Here is a 19,681-nt window from a genome sequence, read left to right on the forward strand (position 1 = left end):
GTGTGATTTGGTATTAAACATTCTTAAAGCCTGTAGACAGTTAATTTGTTAAATGGGATCTCACAATTACTGTCTGTCTTGGTGTATTTAAGTGTGTACAGGACCTCTGGCAGATGTATCTTAACATATGGCTTTATTCTAATAAATACCCTAACTCCTAGATCAATTTCTAGGTATGTGCACGGTTTATCATTGTTGTGCCACTCCAGGATGACAAGCAAATTGCTTCTAAACCTAGATAAATTTTTTTACTTTAAATCAGTGATACTCTGGAAATACCTTCGCAGGATGTCTGTCTTTGTCTTTGTGTGTGTCCTTTTTCAGCTTAATATTTATTGCAAGCATGTGCCCAGCACTTATCAGGGGTGAGGGAATCATAGCCCAACAACCATGTTGTTTTCTATGACAGATAAGAAGATTTAATGTCTATTTTGTCCGACGGACAAGTAGACATTAAATCACTTAAATATTATACGAGCTGTAGGCACTCTAGGGCTCGGAGCCAATTACAAATGATGGAAGAAAGTCAGGGAATCTTTGGAGGCCTCTGATTGGCTAGAAACCCTTGACTGGGCTCTAGCCAGAGATTGGCTGGGGAGTGAAACTTCAGTGTCTCCGCATGAGGCAGGTTGCGGTCTCCGTGAGGCTTCCGTATACAAAAAATAAGCACTGCCATAGTATCATTGTTGCCACCATTTCCATTGGCTGAGGGATTCAACACCCCTTTCACGCCAGGCACGTGACAATCCAATTAAATGAATGATGCATCCTCTTGTGCTGGTCGGTCATGGTGTGTTTGCATGCGAGTTTCATTACATAACGTAAGCATGGACACTATATCAGGTACAGATGCAGAGGTTTTGTAAATAATGTTTACGTTTACACTGGCTTATATGCGTTTTGCTACGAAGGGTTTGTGTAGAGTAGCATTTTCATTTATTAATTCTTGGAGCAGTGCTGCTCCAAAATTTTACCAAATTGCGGGAGTAGTTGCGTGAAAGAGGGTGAGCAGGGGGTGACTTGATGTGACTTAGCGCTTTGTCTCAACTTTATTCTGAATCTGACAGCGGATGGCTCATACGAGGGGTGGCTGCGATATTGCTGATTTGGGGCAGGATTTATTCACTGGTTATCTTTGGCTGTCAGAATTTTATTCTAGAAAGAATAGCCATGGAGCCACTTCTAGTTTATCTGAAACCATCTTCACCACTCCACATACTGGGCCCTCACTCATAGTTCATTTGAGCCCTTCTGTGGCCATTGTCAGACACAGTCTGGATGATTTAAGGTTTACTGAAGTGGGGGGCCAAATCAGCTTAAAACTGAATTTAGACTTTCCCAACATTTCTGGGTCCCTGCACCGCTGAAGAGCTGGTAGCGCTGGGGCACAATCTACACCTAACAGGATCTTTCATCTTTTTAGCAGCATTGTGCTGCAGTAAAATTTCCATAATTTTGCCAGCATGGCAATCTCTGATGGACACTGCCTCTCTTTTAGTGGCAAGAGGAGCTGCGCCTCGACTGTAAGCAGGCTGTTGATATTGGCAAGGCAGAAGATTGAATATTGGCGCACAGTGTCTAAATGTAAAAAAACGTTCTGCCAGATTGTAACTGTTTCTTTCAAATGTACTCTTAGTGGAAATAGTGGCTGACAACTTTGTAGAAAACATAAGCGAAATGTGGGTACATGAGCAATATGCAGTCCCAAGACAGCAGTGCGGGGTCAGAGTACAGCAAGCTATGGGACGCAGATTAAACAAGGGCCAGTTTGTAAAGAAACGTCTGGGGGGGGCATTTAGCGGTATTATTAAAAAAAACATTGTTTAACACAGCTCTTATGGGCTCTGAGGAGTCTCTGTAACCTCTTTTCTTCCACCGGTGCCCAGTCCTCCCTTTGAGGTTAGGCTCAGAGCCCAGGCCTCTCTAAAATGAGTCTGGAGCAAATGCTCCAAGGAGGTGAAGCCAGGAACCAGACCTTCCTGAAATCAGCCTAAGTCAAACACTCCTGTTCCTCTCTGGGGAAATGCTCCAAGGAAGTGAGACCAGGGGACAGACCTCCCTGAAATCAGCCTGAGTCAAGAACTCCTGCTCCTCGGAAAGGTGAGGGCCAGAACCCAGGCCTCTCTGAAATGGTAGGGTCAGTAGACCAGGGAAGACCCAGACTCCCATGAGGAGGTGGGCTGCAAACGGCTGCTCTTGCTAAGGTAGTGGGGACGAGGACAGAGAGAACGAGCACACGTCCAGGGTGCAGGCCAGGGCCTCTCTAAAAATGGAGGATGGGCTTGGGCAAGAGACCGCAGGAGTAGAGGAGACCGTCATAGAATGCTGGCACGTGAACAGCAGATTGTTAGAAGTGCTGCATGCGGGCTACCAACATCGCTGGTGTCCAGCTCCTTAGTGGGCCATCATCTCCTCAGCTACAGGATGGCCTCTGCCCTGTACATCTGTCATCAGCGCCACCCCTTTGAGGAGCTATCCCAAGGCTACCAACTTTGCATGGTGACAGGAGAGCGAAAAGCCTGTGGGATGTAATGTATAGCTTTTGATGTGCCCAAAGAAGTGCTTGCTCTGGGTTGACCTCCTCCCAAGTGGCGCTGAGTCTCTGGCATCTGAGTGGATTTGCAATGTGGACGACACCCAGGAGCACTTCTCACCTTGTTGTGAAATGCAGAGGCTAGCTTGCGGGCTACAGGACGGCCTGCCAGTGTGCATGAAAGCAGTCCTTTTTGCTGAGACAGAAAATTAGGGTTTGGTAAATTCATGTGTTGACTGGTGTGCAATTGGCAGATTTATAGCCCTGTCAGAGCTTGATAGCTGTTTGGCATTGTACATTTTACAATTGTGCACACTCTTCCCTCTACATTTGTGCAGTTTATGCCACTCACAGCCCTCGCAGCTGTTCGAATGAGATTCTAGCTCCTTGGCAGGGCATGAAACAGACATCTGTCTGTCTGTAGGCAAGCCAAAGTGTGTCCATTTTTGATCAATAAATAAACATTTTAAAAAATGTGCCCACTCATTCCAAAGGCGCATGCTTTTTATGGTGAAGCATGCACTGCATACATTCTCATACATGTGTGACCCTAGGAAATGGTCTCATCGTCATGCCTGTTTGTTTTCTTCTTTTTCTTCTCTTATTTTCATGATACCAAATGGCATCGTCCAAAAGTTTTTATTTTTTTATTTTTATAAATGGCACTGGAGTCATTCCATTCATATGCGTTCTAATACAAGTACATGCATGCACGTGCAAGTGGAATGACGTGGTCGCATCATCACTGCTTTTTAGGTCTGGCTGTAGCCAAGGCTTTTTGATTTTACTAAAATTATATGTATAATATACTTACTTAAAGGGGCTTTTGGCCACCTCTTTTTATCCCTGGGTCTGTTGTTGTATCATTCCCATTTTGCTTCTACCCACTACAAGCGTACAGCATGGGGCAGTGGGTCAGCATACTTGAGCCTCAGTTTAAAGTCACTTTGAGTAGCTGTATTTTTCTCTTTCACAAGCCACAAGGAGTCCCTTTAGTACCAGTGCTGTCTAATGTGATCGTAGAACACAGTGAGCACATGTCACATTTCAGCTTTATTAGTTCCTTTCTCCTTCGAACATTGTTGAAAAATAGCTTTAAACTAGACTGCTCCTAGTTCGTGGCATTTCTGGACTCTACTTCACCAATGGTTCTTTGACAAGCTTTGTCCAAAAAAAAACAAATGTCATGGCGTTAAATTTGCAGAACTTTTAAGTATAGGTGGGATGTAATTTGGTTTTTAGTAACCATTTTTTAACTACTAAGTACCTCTTTCCTTCCTTCCACCTTTTTTTTGCTTTTTGCCTTCCATCTTTCGTTCCTTTTTGACCTTTCCCTTTTCTTCCCTTATTTCCCCGCTTTCTTTTGTTTTCTTGCTTGCTCTAATTCATCTTTCTTAAGCAGTCAATTACACATTTTTTTTAATGGTAACATGGATGGTACATTTTCATCAGCTTTATATAAGCTTGTCCTATTCCAAAGCTCAGATCATTGTTTGTTCTTAGTGTAAATTTATTCTTGGCTTCTTGGTCTAGAGTGCAGTCAGTGTAGCAACAGACTTTAGTGCGTTCACAACTTGCCATGAGACAGAATCACTATGAACCGTAGTAGCAATACAGAGGTTCATTGCAGCAGGCAGCCCCAACCCTTGTTCTCAACGACTTTGGAAAAGGGTAAAAAGAAACCTCTATCAAGATTAAGTGCTGTCTCATATGTAAAAAGCTTGATGCCATAAATAGGTCAACATTCTTGACACTGAATTTAAATTTGTATCAAGTATAGTCTCATACTTGATCACTCTGTCCTGTTGACTGGCAATTATGTCTCAGCAAAGTCTATTCAACTTTGGATAAAAAAATAAAAAGTAGAGACACTGATAAGGAAAACCCAGTAGAAGGAAACCAAAAAGAACCACCCCACATAATCCTAACATAACGAAGAACAAAAAGTATGAGTCTGAAAAAAGAAAGCACGTTTTTCAGTCTCACTGGGTGGAATCCTGGCCATGGCTAGCCCTGAAGGAACGTCAGGAGGGAGAAGGACCAAAAATTTATTGCACTATTTGCCAGACAAATCCTACTGTATCAGTCAGTTATTCAAGTTCATGTAGAAATGAATTCTTAAGTGAATGTGACAAGTTGCACATCGAACCAGTGAGAGCTCATGAAACTAGTAAGGGACATATGACATACGCTTCATGGGACTGCCAGGAAACGAAAGAAACGTCCTTGCAGTCTGACTCTTACAGCGAGCACCTCAAATTCCAATGTCCCCACAGAGCAGCCCCTCATGCAAGCACTGCAAGGAGAAATAAATAAACTGACAATCTTGTTTAATAATGCTTACCGAATTACAAAACAAGGTAAGCCACTCTTAGACATGGAAACCCTATGTAGGGCTATGAAGAAAGCAGGTGTGGATGTAGGAGACATTTACACAAACCATGAAAAAGCCTCAGAGTTCATAAGATGTGAGGCACATATACTTCGACAGGACATCAAAAAATAGTTTCAAACTCTCACTTCGTCTGCATTACTGCTGATGAAAGCACAGATAGTGCCATTATTGAACAGGAAACTGTGCTAGTGTCATCATTGGACAGGAAACTGTGCTGGTGAGAGTAATCAATGGTGCATAACTGCAGATCTTGTTCCACTCGAACATGCACATGCTCAAGGTGTTCTGGATGGTATATTTAAAGGAATCAGAAGCTTATCTTTGGATTCAGTCGATATGAGGTCTACAGAACTTTCGTCCTAATAGCTGTCAATTATGATGATGCTGTAGTTATGATGGGATCTACACTCCTAAAGAAAGTGTTGGATAGTGGGTTATTGTCATTGATAAGTATGACCCTACCACTGGCAATAAGGCCACTAATAAAATATAGGTTCAGTAAAGGTCTCAGTAAATTACCCCCTTGCTCAACCCTCAGTAGCTGTAACCGAGCAGGCAGGCCTAACTTAGGAGACGAGTCTACAGCATTCAAAAACACCAATACAGCAAATAAGTGAGACACAACACACAATAAAAATCACACATTAATTTATAACAATGGGTCCTATTTTTATGAGTAAATAGATACCAAAACAACAAAAACCCAATGTAGGGAACCAAAGATACGAATATTAAAAGAACAACACTTTCTAGCGTGTAGAAATGCAAAGTGCCAACTTTACCAAAATTCTACAAACTTCAGGCGGTGTTTCCTGAAGTCCTCCTTGCAGGTCCAAAAGGTCTAAAACACAAATCCTAGGGTCTGGAATCTCCTGGTTGGTCCATGGAACCAGAGATATGATTTATTTATTTTTTTAAAGAATAAACACTTGCTAGTCCTTTAACACAAAGTGCCAACTTTACTAAAATTCGCCAATCTTGAGGAGGTTTTTCCTGAAGTCCTCCTTGCAGGTACAGAGGGTCCAAAACTCAGGTCTGGAATCTTCTGGATGGTCCTTGGAAAGTTGGACCCCAATTCCCACAATGCACCTGGCCAAATCCTTAAAAGTCCACTCAATGCACTCCAGGCTGGGGATGATAACCTGTAGCTGCAGGGAGTCCACTCCTGAGTCCTTCTTGAAGCGAGGCACCGTCCCAAGGGCTGTAGTACCAGATTGTGCAGGAGGTGCAATTCACTCAGAGGTGCAGGCCAAGGATGCAGAACCAGATTCCAGCAGGGCAGTCCTTCTTTCACTTGTAGTTTCAGGCAGCAGGTCTGAGCGGCTATGCACCTCTCACATATTTATTCCCAGCTCCTGGGCATCAGGAAGGGGGCACCCAACCAGTAGAACATAGTGATGCCCAGATGTATGACCTCTTCCTCCAAAGTGTGGCATATTCCTGTCCCAAAAAGCACAAGTCTTCCAAAATCCATGATGACTAAAATTTCAGCAGAGCAGTAACAGCTGACTAAATCATCCTCCAGTGTGGCTCGTTTCCATAGCTCTCCTCCTCCTAACATCTGCAAATTCCTTTCTTAAGCCTGGTATCTGGCTGAGGGGTCCAGAAGGTGGGGGGTTAGGTGATTTGGCATTCCCTCCTGTCTTGTACTCCTTTGAGGCTGTATGTTTTATTACCCCTCCCCCTGCTCTGGCGTTCCTGTGTAGCCCCAGAGCTGCCATTCACCAGGTGGGCTTTCCCCTGGACAACCACTTATCACTTAATCAAGCAGCTCTGCTAATCCTGTTAGCACTGACCAATCAGAGGGGACCTTCAGAAGGCTAGATTTTGGCTCACAGAAAGAAAAGTCCTATAACGTCTTTAATGTACAAGTTGTGATAAATTCACCATTGTCAAATTGCTGGATTTATCAAAACAAATCATTTAAGTCCTTGAATTTCTGTGCTTATCCTTACTATAATTACCATGAAATACAATATAGCAATGATAGCCTATGAAGGCCAGTATCTACAATGGGGGAAAAAATTAAATGATCAGTTTTTCCCTAACCAGGGTTTATAAAACATCTTTTATAAGGCCCCTGCTTACGGTTACATGACCCCCTGCCCTAGGGGGGACCCTGGAGGTACATAATTTGTAAATAAGGTAGATCATCACATTTAAAGTGCCCACAGCACCAAAGTCGAATTGGGACACCATTTTCATTTACATGCATTCTGCAGAGTCAGGCTGCATTTAAAAATGAGAGACAACCTCTAAACCTCCAGCAGTGCCCACATGCAAAGGGTAGCAATTCTGCTGGGCCTCTACTTCTATGCCCTATTATATACTAGGGTCTTATAGGTGGTTGGCACCCCCTTGCCATATTATTCACTATGAACTTATAGGGGCTGTCATGCAGATGGTATGAATTGAACTTTTAAAGACAGGCTGCAAGGTAGGCCTGCATTTAAAAGGATAGGAAGCAAACAGCATTGCACACATGCAAGTGCAGAAATTCTGCTTGGCCTCTAATCTTCATGCCCTATTATATATTGGGGACTTATAGGCAGATTGTACACCTTACCCTATTATATCCTAGGGAATTAAAGGGTCTGTCAGTCCAATTGGAAGGGCACCCTAATACCTAGTGTACTCTTCTACATGTGTGTGTTTTAACATAGCACTGGCCTGGGTCTGGCTAACAGAGCCCAGGGCACAGTCAGAGTCAGTTATTATCAGCACCAATCAGCAACAAAAACTGGTGGTGAACAGGGAAAAATGATTACTTTTCAACAGAAAGAAATTCATTTTCTTCTGCTGTTCCACTGTGTCGCTCACAAGCTCCAGTTTGGGATTATAGACCTAAAATCCAATCCCTTTTTTTCGTCAGTTTGAACAAACTTTGAAATGGATTTTCAAATTTTATTTGTGTAGTCCTAAGAGATATCAAAGACATTTCAAGAATAATTGATTAAAATTTTGAAAATGTCTCTAATATTAAATAGATTAGATGGGTATCCATCAAAACCAGGGCTTTGGCAGTCATGCAACAAAACCTGCAGACAGTGGTTCTGCTCCTGGGACAGGTTGCAGTTAGGAGTGATGATTTTGCCGCTAAGGCAAAAAAGTATCTCTCAGTTGTAACTAAGTTGAAATTTTTTTTTTTTTTTTTTTTAAACCTTTACAGTCTGAGAGATGTTCTGAAGCCAGTGCCTCAGCTTTCAGAATTCTTAATAGACCTAACAAGTGAGTTGGATGAATATGTGCAGCAGTTTAAAAAACTGTACTACCTCAAAGAAAATAAGTTTGGAAACATTTCTACTGATGGCTGGGAAATAGTTATCAGGACACTGCCCACCAGAAGCAATAATCCAAAGTGACAGTGAGCTTATTGACAATGTGGTTAAGAACATTGATTAGAGGTTTGCAAATTATAATTGCATGCCAGTTGAAAGACTTCAGGCATTTGATGATACACCAGGGTAGAAAGTAGAGAAGAACTCCATAAATATGGACCCTCTGATACTGAGGCAGTGGTCCAACATTTTGAGCCATTTTTCACCACTTCCGACAGGTTTGTGGACCTAAAACCCATATGAAACGCTTTCAGACCAAAGGCATTCCTGTATTGCCTGCATACCCCACCCTGCTAGCAACAAAACTTTTCCAGGTTGACTAATATATTAAAGATTGTGGAGATGATGTTCATGTTCAGTGTATCTACAGCAGAAGCAGAACCGGTTTTCTGCAATGAATATCGTTAGGAACTCACTAAGAACACGGTTAAATCAAGATGTTCTCCACAACCTAATTCTCATTAAAATGTAAGGACCCAGCTTTGAGGAATATGGCCGCTCAGAGCTGTTGATCGCTGGCTTACAACAAGAGGAAAAAAGCATGTGTGTGGACATAAGAGGCCACATCTATTGTAATTATTGAAGTATTGACGATATGAGTCTAAGAGCAGCATGCCATTCAAGATCATTTATTGTTGCATTCCTATAAAATTTCTATACTTTTGGATGTTAGGGATAATATCACTCTTCAATTTTTTCTTTAGCATTATTACAAAGCACTGAATTGTTTATTGATTTCAATAAAACAAAATAAAAATATATTGAATATTTGTCTGTCAGCTCTTATAATTGATATAGGGAGGAGGTGGGACAATTGGATTTTGCAGGACATGTAGATCTCGGTGGCATTTTGTCCCTTGGCCAAGTAGATTTTAAAAATTCCCCATCTCTGACATTTGTCTTTAGTAAGCTTATTGCGTTTGGGTGTTTTACTGTAGTGGGTAAGTGAGTAAATGCAAGAATGAGTCAGTGGTGTATGAATAGATGCATGAGTGCAAGGATGAGTGACGTGCTGTATAAGGAATGGCTTATTAAGTGCCTGAATTCACCAGTAACTGCAGAGTGACTCATTTGTAAGCCACACTTATTGACATTGCCTTTGCTTGTTTTTGGGATCCTGTGTATATTTAGGGTTTTTTCTCATAATAATTTGGCAATGTTAAATGTAATAACAGCTAATAGAGATGCTGGATTTTCGTTTGGCTCCTCACAGTTCTTTATTTTTAAAGAGTGTTGTAGCCTGCTCTGAAGCTCCATTTATCTTGTTTTAAGGGCATTGTGATTTAGTGTTAACAATAAGGATTTCATGTATTGTCCTCTCATTTCAGCACCCATTGGGCTAACATTAAATACAGCCAAGATGCAGGTCCTGTTGTTGGGGTCATGAAATAGTAACAAATATGTCCTCACTTGGTTAACTGTACTTTCCCAATTTTTGGTAAACTGCACTTATTAAAAAAAGATTCTAAGTGCATAGGATCATGATACTAGATCCTAAATTGAAATAGTGGTCTAGTGGGGTTTTGCAGTCTCATATAGTTAAGACAAGCATTGCTCTTCATTCTACCCAAACCTCACAAGATGGCAATGGGAGCCCCGATTAATGCTAAACTGGCTAAGCTAACTCATTGCGTCTGGGCCTGTCCTTCTGTAAGATTTAACATCAACAGATCTTGCAAAATGCCACAGTTCATTTAGGTATTGTGTCCTGGAAAATTTGACTTCCTGCTGCCAGTCTGTAGTAGTATATATTTATATTTTAAAGCCCTGTGTTGGATCTTCAGCTGTGTTTCTAGGTTGGTTGCACTACATTTGATAGAGAAGATCCACAAATATCCCAAAACTTCGTCTTAGATCTAACAACAACTATATTTTCAAGTGCCTCAGTGTTGAGTGACAAGGAGACACAACAGGGATTTGGCAGACCATGGACCTAATTTTGGATTGATTTGCCTAATTAGGTTCATGCCATTGTCGCTTTCATTCAGTTTAGAAAAGGTCTTAAGCTATACTTTTTTGTCAGACTTACTATTTAACTTTTTTGTACCCCCCACTCTCTGTTCTTTGATATCATAAATAAATACATTAAATTAAAAATAATATTTAATACACTCAAACCTTCTAGGTTTAATTACCTTTTAGGTATTATACCTGAATAGTACTTGTGGTTTCTTTAGGCTTGATCCTTGGCACCTGTTATTTCAAATTTAATGTGGAATCTGAATAGAGGGTAAATTCTTCCTTCCTCATCTCTTTGTAGATTCTGTTAATTCACTCTTTAAGGTCTTAGGATTGCTGTCCTTCCAGGAATCTGCGTCCAAGAATCTCCTTACTTTGAAGTGAAGACAAATACAATTCTCATTGTACGTCTTTTTAACTTGTTGAAGAGTTTTTTTATAAGTGGATTTAAAACCTAAAAAAGCATTAGTTTTGGTTGCAGAGATTTTAAGTTGTCAAGGCATTGTAATTGGGTATTACGCCCACATTTACAAATCTGTTTAGTTTTTTAGAATAATGGTTGTCAAAATTTTTTAATTACAAACTTTTTATTAGGATGAGTAGAGTTATCGTAGGACTCTTATCTTCTGGGTAAGACTGTGTATTGTTAGGGCGGCAGCACTGCTGAGTGTGGGTGACTGATTCTATCCCATACCATCTGGAAGCTGCCAGCCTGACTGCACCAGCTAGCTCGCAGCACCTCACCCAAACCTAGAAAGTAAAGGTGGTTTGAGGCACCCTAAAAACATGACACTCTGACTCCTCAGGGAGGTCGTGGTGCACAGATCATACATTCTCTTTGTTGCACAAAGTCGCATGCATGAGGCAAACAAAGAAATGCAAGATGGGTTTTATTGTATTTCTTGAAATTATTGTATTCAGTTATTTAAAAAAAAAAAGCACATGCTGCATTGATTAGGCAGATGAGACCTAATATAATGATTATGGTTACCAGTAAAGAAAATAAACAATCCCACCATCCTGGTATAGTTGAAATCTAATGATTCCTACTTACTCTCTAACGTCTAAACCCCTAGAGCATAGTGATGTTAGTCCTTCTGCCTATCTTGGTCCATTGAAGGAGCCCCAACCCCATACCTGGAAAGCAGACAGGGGTCTGCCTGTTGTCTGCTGGCAATCCTCCCAGTTGGCTGACGAGTCAGGACCAAGATCTTCGAAGCTGTCAGTGGAATGGTGTACGTTCCCAGATGGCCTTGGCTGGAATGCCCTTTACTTGTCCTAGGCCTATGAGTATGTAACAAAACATGTTGTGTTCTAAGAACAATTCTGACCTGATATGTCCATAGCAGAGGGTTGACTCCAGAACTCTTGTAGGTAAACAATTGTGTACAAAGCATGACCGCCTTGGGCAGGGCACAGAGTGAAATGCATGCAACGGGCTGAGAAAAATATGCAAACTGAACAACTATGCCTTCTTAGAAAGGCAGCTGATTAAAATATAAAAACAACAAACTGAAAAGCAAGCTGTGCTAAACTATAAAAAGGAATAAAATAAATAAAACGTTTATGTACTACAAGGAATCCATGACAGAATGAGACGTCATTTATCCATCCACCAGCTCTTGTTTATTTTTTTTTAATAACTGTTTTGGACAGTACATAACAAATATTTAACATTTATTGTAATTTAGATATGTGCAAACTTAACTCCAGTTCCTAATGATATACTGGTATATTATTTTTTAGAAGACTGCTGTCTCCATTTACTCCATTTCTGAAAGGCATAGGGCCCTATTCACAAACATAAATATAGAAGTGTATGTTTACTAATGTGTATATTTACTACTAGACCTAGAAGTAACTGTATACTTTGTAGCTATTCACCATTTTGAAGTGTAGATTTACACTTGGGTGTAAAACTATATCTCTACCCTTCAGAGAGTGGAGTCTCCCACAACCAAATTAATGAGCATAAAGTTTCTATTAGTTTTGCATATGTAAGTGGAGTTCCCACCACCATGGCGGAGATCTCCCTATCAGAAAGTACAGGGAAAATTATTTAGGTTTATTATTCTTTCACAAATATTTTAAATACTGTAATGTAAATATATATGTACATGAATTTTAAATATTAATTTTAATCTAGAAGTAAGTGTCACAGAACATTAATACAATTAAATGTGAATTAAATCATTAATTTAAATATATTCTTTATAACTATATTTACACATTTTAAACAAAATCCCACCCTCACTCATTTTTATTAATTGTGTTGAACATTTTGTTCCTAAAGTAATTCATTGTAAATTTTATTATTGAAATAATTGTATTATTTCAGCATGCATTTTATTTCCCGAACACCATTGTTATGTGCTGCTTGTCTTACTCCAAGACTAGACTTGGGTACATACTCTCCTGTTTTTACACCTTTAGACCTGTAGTATCTATAACAGTCTAGAGAATAGCAATGGTCTTGCTTATTTATGTGGTTGTGTTTGTATTAGTGGGTGTGTTTGTCCGGTAACCCCTCCCATTTAGTAATATGTATTACCGATTTTTCGGTCACTCCTCCTTGTCCCTCCTACATATACTACTAAAACGTATACCAACGTGTGCAGAGTTATCTGCCACCATGGCAGGGATCTCTGCACAGAAAAGAAAGGAGAGGTGGCAGTTAAGACCTCGGACTGTAACTTTGTGAAGAGCTTTTTTGTGTACATTAGTGGTATTACAGTAGTGCTACTTTACGTAATTCAAATTTCAGTTTCTGACTAGGCCTCATAGACCTGCTACCCACTATTAACTGTCTGTTTTGTGGAATATTTTTGAAAAAATGTTAGCCAAAAAAAGTGAAGAAGTTCAGTCATGCTTATTTTCTGTGTGTAGATCCATAGATGTGCATCTTGTTTTTGCAAATGTATTTTTCTGTCTGCACCGTGAACAATGTGATTAAAACAAAATGTGAATAGATTAATATTCATGCCTTCTTACAAAGTCCAACTTATATATGTAAAGTAAGGGGGTGTGTGATGTGTACTGAACAATATCATTAAATGCAAAAATGTGTATCTTTTCAGCTTCCCCCATTGGCATTAACAAGATGGCTGCCAAATTGGTGGGTGGCATCTAAATAATTTTACTGTTCTCTATTTGCTTTCAGGAGATACAGCTGGAGCATGCTAGACAAGCTTTTGTTCAGCGTGACAATGATCGGACAGGAACAGTCAATGCAATGGACTTCCGTGATATAATGGTCACCATCCGGCCTCATGTCTTGACTCCATTTGTCGAACAATGTCTGGTTGCTGTAAGTTAAAAATTCCTATACTTGATTATAACTTGTTCAGTTTATTAGGGTTATCATGGAGTATAATGCCCCATTTAAAATTTTAAAACTTCAGTACCTAATTGCTGCTGCATGTTTCTTTAGTAATTTTCTTTACATAGTAATCTCATACATTCAGTTGGTTTGATTCCTAGTCCAAACTAATCTGTTTAAAAACATTTGCAACCTCTTTCTGACTACAACTGTATGCAATATGAGTATTGAATGACAGTTGACAGTCAACAGTGCGCGTTATCGAAGGTTGCACTTGTGGTGTTCTACTCTGGCAAAATCTGGATTTACTTAAATTGCATGAGCTGATTCAGAGAAAGGTGAAATGAAGTATTTTGGAAGTGTGGGATTTATAATAGATCTTTTGACATAGTAGGCTCATTGTGCACTGTAAAAAAAAGTCTGTTTCTGCAGTTACCGAATGACATATAAGCAGTGTTAAAGAATAGTTTTAGCAATGTTTTCCCTTGCTTATTGTGTGCTCTTCATCTTGATGTCATTCTCTGATTTATCTACAACAGATGATCTGTTTAGGCTTTAAGGGTGTTGGACCTGACATTCTTGCCATGGTTTTCCCCAACCTTATGCCTTAAATCTACCTGTTTTAGCAGACCTCAGGACTCTGCATATTTTACCACTGCTAACCAGTGCTAAACTGCTTGTGCTGTCTCCATAACGCATGTTAACATTGGCTTCCATCCATTTGGAATGCTTAATTTACTGAGAAGTCCCCAGTTAAGAGGTATTTCATGTAACCAGGGTGTCTAAATTAAATGTTGCTAATTGGCCTGCAGCACTCATTGTGCCACCCACTGAAGTAGCATTTTGAACATTTCTCCGGCCTGCCATTGCAGCCTGTGTGTGCAGTTTTGAACTGCAATTTTCCCCGGCAAAATAACGTTTTTGCCAGGCCTTTATCTTCATTTTTAATTCATATGTTACCTCCATGGTAGGCCCTAAGTAGCCCGTAAAGCAGGGTGCATTGAATTTAAAAAAGTTGAACATTGTACTTTTGAAGTTTACAGGTCCTAGTAGTGAAAAACTCGTAAGTTTGTTTTTCACTACTGCAAGGCCTGCCGCCCCCAAAAAATAGCATTGGGTTACCTTGTTATATTTAATAAGTGATAACTTTCAGTTGGGCGCAGATAGGAATGTTGAGTTTGGTCTCTAAATACTTATAATATAAATCCTTCTTTAATGGAAAAGTTGGATTGTAAGTCACAATTCATATATAGAAAGTTGGCTTTTTCTTTCCTCAGCCATTTGTTGCCTACAGCCTGTATCCTGGGTCCCATGACTAGGCGTTGCTGGCAAGTTGGTCTTTGTGTATTGCGCCCAGAAAGTGTGGAAAATGGGAATAGGTGTTGGCAGAATAGGCCATCTCTTACTTGATGTGGGGTGGAGTTGTCCTCTACCACACTTCCACATTGCAAAGACTCTGCCCCAACACACTCACAAAGGGTTTCACACTAGTCATTCCTGCCCCCAGACAAGCTGGGGCCAGGACACGGAGACAGGAAGTTCCAGACACCTCTAAAAGGGAAGGGCTCTAGAATCATTTTCCACTTTAAAGTGGGCACCAGATATAAATAGTGGACCCTCAGACACAACTCTTCAGTACACCTCTGGACCTTAGAAAGACTCAGAAGGACATCTATGCTGCTCCACTGCAAGAAGGGCTGCTCCTCTGTTGCCCTTCTGTCTGAGGGAGAACGAATGGACTTGCACCTTGAACCCAAGACCACCACAGTGGCTCCAAGGGCAAGGTGGCTGGCCTCCTCATCAGAGCCTCAGGGACAGAAAAGGCTCCAAACACCATGAACCCTGAACCTGGATTCTGCTGTGAGTCCTACTCTCTAATTGGGGCCATCCCAATCCTGGACCCTTGGTAGTGGGCCAGAAGGTGCTCTGCCAGCCCAGCTGTGGCCTTTGAGCAGAGCTGAGTCAGTGTGAGGCATCTCCTCAGCTCTGCATCAGAACTGCTGCTATGTAATGGGTAACTAAAGCATGACCACGCAGCTCTTTGGAATTGCTGCTGGACAATGCCTCCTTGATACAGGACCTTTCATCGTAGACCTGCAGCTCCTTGAATTGCCCCTTCATGACACATCCTCGACACCAGGACCTCGCATCGCAGCCCACAGCTCGTCGAAACCACCAGTGCATCCTCAACACTGGATCTTGCAGTGCTCCGCAACCAGGATTTAAGTTACTTTGTTCAGCAGGCCTAACTTGGTCCATATATCTGATCTGCGTTGTCACGGTCAGCCTGAACTAGTGAGTTGATTCCAGTCTGGCGTGACCAGATGACCATTGATTTTAAGCACTATTTTTGCCTAAATCTTTAAAACTGTATATGTCCATTTCTATTATTTAAATTTTTGTCATTTTGTTGTGAACTAATTAAATTGTATTCTATTTTTCTAAATTGCTGAGGGATTTTTCTTGTGTTGTGTTTTCACTTTATTACTGTCTGTTTGAAGTGCTGCATAAATACTTTACGCACTACCTCTAAGTTAAGCGTGACTTTTTTTAATGCCAAGCTACCAGAGGGTTGAGAAAAGGTTAGTTAGGGGGTTTCTTGAGTTTCACGCTGACAGGAACTGTGGTTGCAGCTTCAGTAGGGTTTTGCCCCCCTCCCCCAACCAGTATTTCAGTTTCCCACAAAGGGTTTTTGGCAGTTTGGTGAAGATCTTGCATGAACGGTAGCACTCTTGGATTACCTGAATTTGAGCCAGAGCCTCAAACCTGCTGCAGTCTTATTTATCCACCTTCAAGGATTTGTTGCGCAGAGAAACCAATCAACTCATTCAGATGCTGTATTTATGCTGAGAAAGAGGGTTTAGCGGGTGGAGAAGGGACCAGCAGGGAGAGAGTCGGGAATATTACTACACCATCCTTCCTTTAGCTTATTCATAGTTTTAGCCTGTACCCCTTCTCCATCCCTGTTTGAGACTGGCTAGTTGCCTATTGGCCTGGTAGAGCGGACAAAGTCTTACTCTAAATAGGCCATTAAGAGGGTCTGAATAGCACTACCCTGTTTCTCTCATCCCAGCCAGCTGGCAGTTTCTTAACCTGGACAAATGTGTGATAGTTTGGCAGGAAGTGTCTTGCGGGGGCTGCAAAAAAGGGTATGAAGCCAACACTACCCGACCGCTTTCCTGGCATCTTGTAGTTCATTCCATATGACCAAGAGGATGTGGGAATGGGGACAGGACTACCAATAGGCCAACCAGGGGAAAAGGCAAAGCATCACTACTTCACCTTCTTTTTCACAATTGATAGTTTTGTCTGCCCTGTTACCTTTCTTTGACAAATGGGACATGGCAGGTGGACACATAAGGATGGTGACAATTGAGGACACATATTGAATAACAGGGTACAGTGGGATAAGCACCCAGCCCACACCAGCTATGAGAGGAAGGAATATTACATCCGTTTTGTTTCCGATATAGTTATGACTTTATGAAGCCATGGTTTCTGGGTCAGTACTTAGAGGCACAAAAAAATACGATTACTTCTCAAATAGAGCTAGTGGCACTACCATAGCCAAATCACACCACACTGCGACAGTATTTCTTTATCCTTTTCTGATCGTAGTCTGAACACTCGTCAGAGTGTTTGATTACCCACCGTTGCTTTGGATCAGTGGATATGGCGAAGTGTTCGATGAGGACTGTCCTGCATAGATACTTTTTAAAACGTCTTTATTTGTTTAGCGTCTGTCACTAGTGAATTTAAATCAGCATATAAACCTAGTACCACAAAAAAGGGGGCACACAAACATGACCAAAATAGTTCCCGATTGCTACTTTAACTTCAGGGTCCAAGCAATTTGACTGCACATCCTAAGTGAAACGCGTTTATCCAAAGTCTCAGTTAAAAAAAAAAGTATATGTTCGATGGCATCTGTCGCTGTAGATACGCATGTTTTGCAATAGCTCGCCATCTGGTGTTGGGCCGGAGTGTTACAAGTTGTTTTTCTTCGAAGAAGTCTTTCGAGTCACGGGACCGAGTGACTCCTCCTTTTGTCTCCATTGCGCATGGGCGTCGACTCCATCTTCGATTGTTTTTTTTCCGCCATCGGGTTCGGACGTGTTCCTGTCGCTCCGAGTTTCGGAACGGAAAAATAGCTAAATTTCGGAAGATTTTCGTCGGTATTGTTGCGTTCGGGTTCGGCGTAGTTAGATTCAACACCGCGTTGAAGGATCGAAGAGCTCCGGTGCCCTTCGGGGTAGTTTTTTCGATCTCCCGTCGGGGCCTGGTCGGCCCGACCACGTGCTGAAGAACGCCGATGGAACGGACCCCGTTCCGTTTCTGCCCCAAATGCCACAATAAATACCCCTACACAGACCAACACTTGGTCTGCAACCTGTGCCTGTCACCTGAGCACAGCGAAGACACCTGCGAGGCCTGTCGTGCGTTCCGGTCCCGAAAAACACTCCGAGACCGTCGAGCCAGAAGACTTCAGATGGCGTCCGCACCGACAGCCCAACGGGAGTTCGAGGAACAAGAAGAGGAAGGTACCTTCTCAATCCAAGACTCGGACTCCGAAGGATTCGACGATACACAAACCGTGAGTAAGACGTCGAAATCCACTCAGAGGAACATTTACAAGGCCCAGGGGACGCCACTGCCACCAGGCCATGGCTCGACCCATAAATTCGGTGACCGACCGTCGGCACCGAAAAAGGCCCAAACAGTGCCGAGATCGTCCGACTCCAGTCGAGACACCGGCACACAGCCTTCTCGGGACCGAGAAAGTGCCGGAGACAAGCGTCGACACCGAGATGCCGGTGTTGACACGGCTCGACGCCGAGACAGCGGGCCCGACGAAGATCGGCGCCGAGAGGTTTCGGCCCCGAAAAAGAAAAAAGTCACCTCGGAGCCGAAAAAGGACGCTGACAGGGTTTCGGTACCGAAACAAGCTGCAACCGACCCAGCTTCGGGCTCTTATACAGAAGAGCACTCGCTAACCTCACAAATGCAAAAGCATAGGTTTGAGGAAGAGCTACAATCAACGGATGTGGACCATACGCAAAAGCGTATTTTCATACAGCAGGGGACAGGAAAGATAAGCACCCTTCCCCCTATTAGAAGAAAGAGAAGGTTGGAGTTCCAGACTGAACAGACACCACAACCAAAAGTGGTGAAAAGAGTTACTCCACCACCCTCTCCACCGCCCGTGATTAACGTCTCACCAGCACAAACTCCATCACACTCCCCAGCTCACACCACCATGAGCCAGGGTGACCAAGATCAGGACGCATGGGACCTATACGACGCCCCAGTGTCAGATAACAGTCCGGAGGCATACCCTACGAAGCCATCTCCACCAGAGGACAGCACTGCGTACTCTCAAGTGGTGGCCAGAGCAGCACAATTTCACAACGTAAGCCTCCACTCAGAACAGGTCGAGGATGATTTTTTATTCAACACACTCTCCTCCACCCACAGCTCATACCAAAGCCTGCCTATGCTCCCTGGTATGCTCCGGCACGCAAAAGAAATCTTTAAGGAGCCGGTCAAGAGTAGGGCAATCACACCAAGGGTGGAAAAAAAGTATAAAGCGCCTCCTACGGACCCGGTTTTCATCACTACACAGCTGCCACCAGACTCTGTCGTTGTAGGAGCAGCTAGAAAAAGAGCCAACTCCCACACATCTGGAGATGCACCCCCCCCAGATAAAGAAAGCCGCAAGTTCGATGCAGCTGGTAAAAGAGTCGCAGCACAAGCTGCAAACCAGTGGCGCATCGCGAACTCCCAGGCACTACTTGCGCGCTATGACAGAGCCCATTGGGATGAGATGCAACATCTCATTGAACATCTGCCCAAGGATCTACAAAATAGGGCAAAACAGGTGGTTGAAGAGGGACAGACCATTTCTAACAACCAGATCCGCTCCTCCATGGACGCTGCAGATACAGCTGCACAGACAATTAATACATCTGTAACTATCAGAAGGCATGCATGGCTCAGAACGTCTGGCTTTAAACCAGAGATTCAGCAAGCAGTTCTCAATATGCCTTTTAACGAAAAGGAACTGTTCGGCCCAGAAGTGGACACAGCGATTGAGAAACTCAAAAAAGACAGACACTGCCAACGCCATGGGCGCACTC

The 19,681-nt window shown here is 42.3% G+C and overlaps 1 protein-coding gene across 1 annotated transcript in view; it reads left to right on the forward strand.

Annotated features, from left to right (window-relative positions):
• The window catches only part of SLC25A13 (solute carrier family 25 member 13), a 587,939-nt gene that overhangs the window by 177,067 nt on the left and 391,191 nt on the right, over positions 1 to 19,681 (forward strand). The window contains exon 6 of the mRNA XM_069211738.1: positions 13,386 to 13,532. Coding sequence (XP_069067839.1) covers positions 13,386 to 13,532 — 147 coding nt within the window. The remainder of the gene's footprint in view (positions 1 to 13,385; positions 13,533 to 19,681) is intronic.

Source organism: Pleurodeles waltl, chromosome 10 (assembly GCF_031143425.1).
Source record: "Pleurodeles waltl isolate 20211129_DDA chromosome 10, aPleWal1.hap1.20221129, whole genome shotgun sequence".
In the NCBI taxonomy this organism is placed as follows: domain Eukaryota; kingdom Metazoa; phylum Chordata; class Amphibia; order Caudata; family Salamandridae; genus Pleurodeles; species Pleurodeles waltl.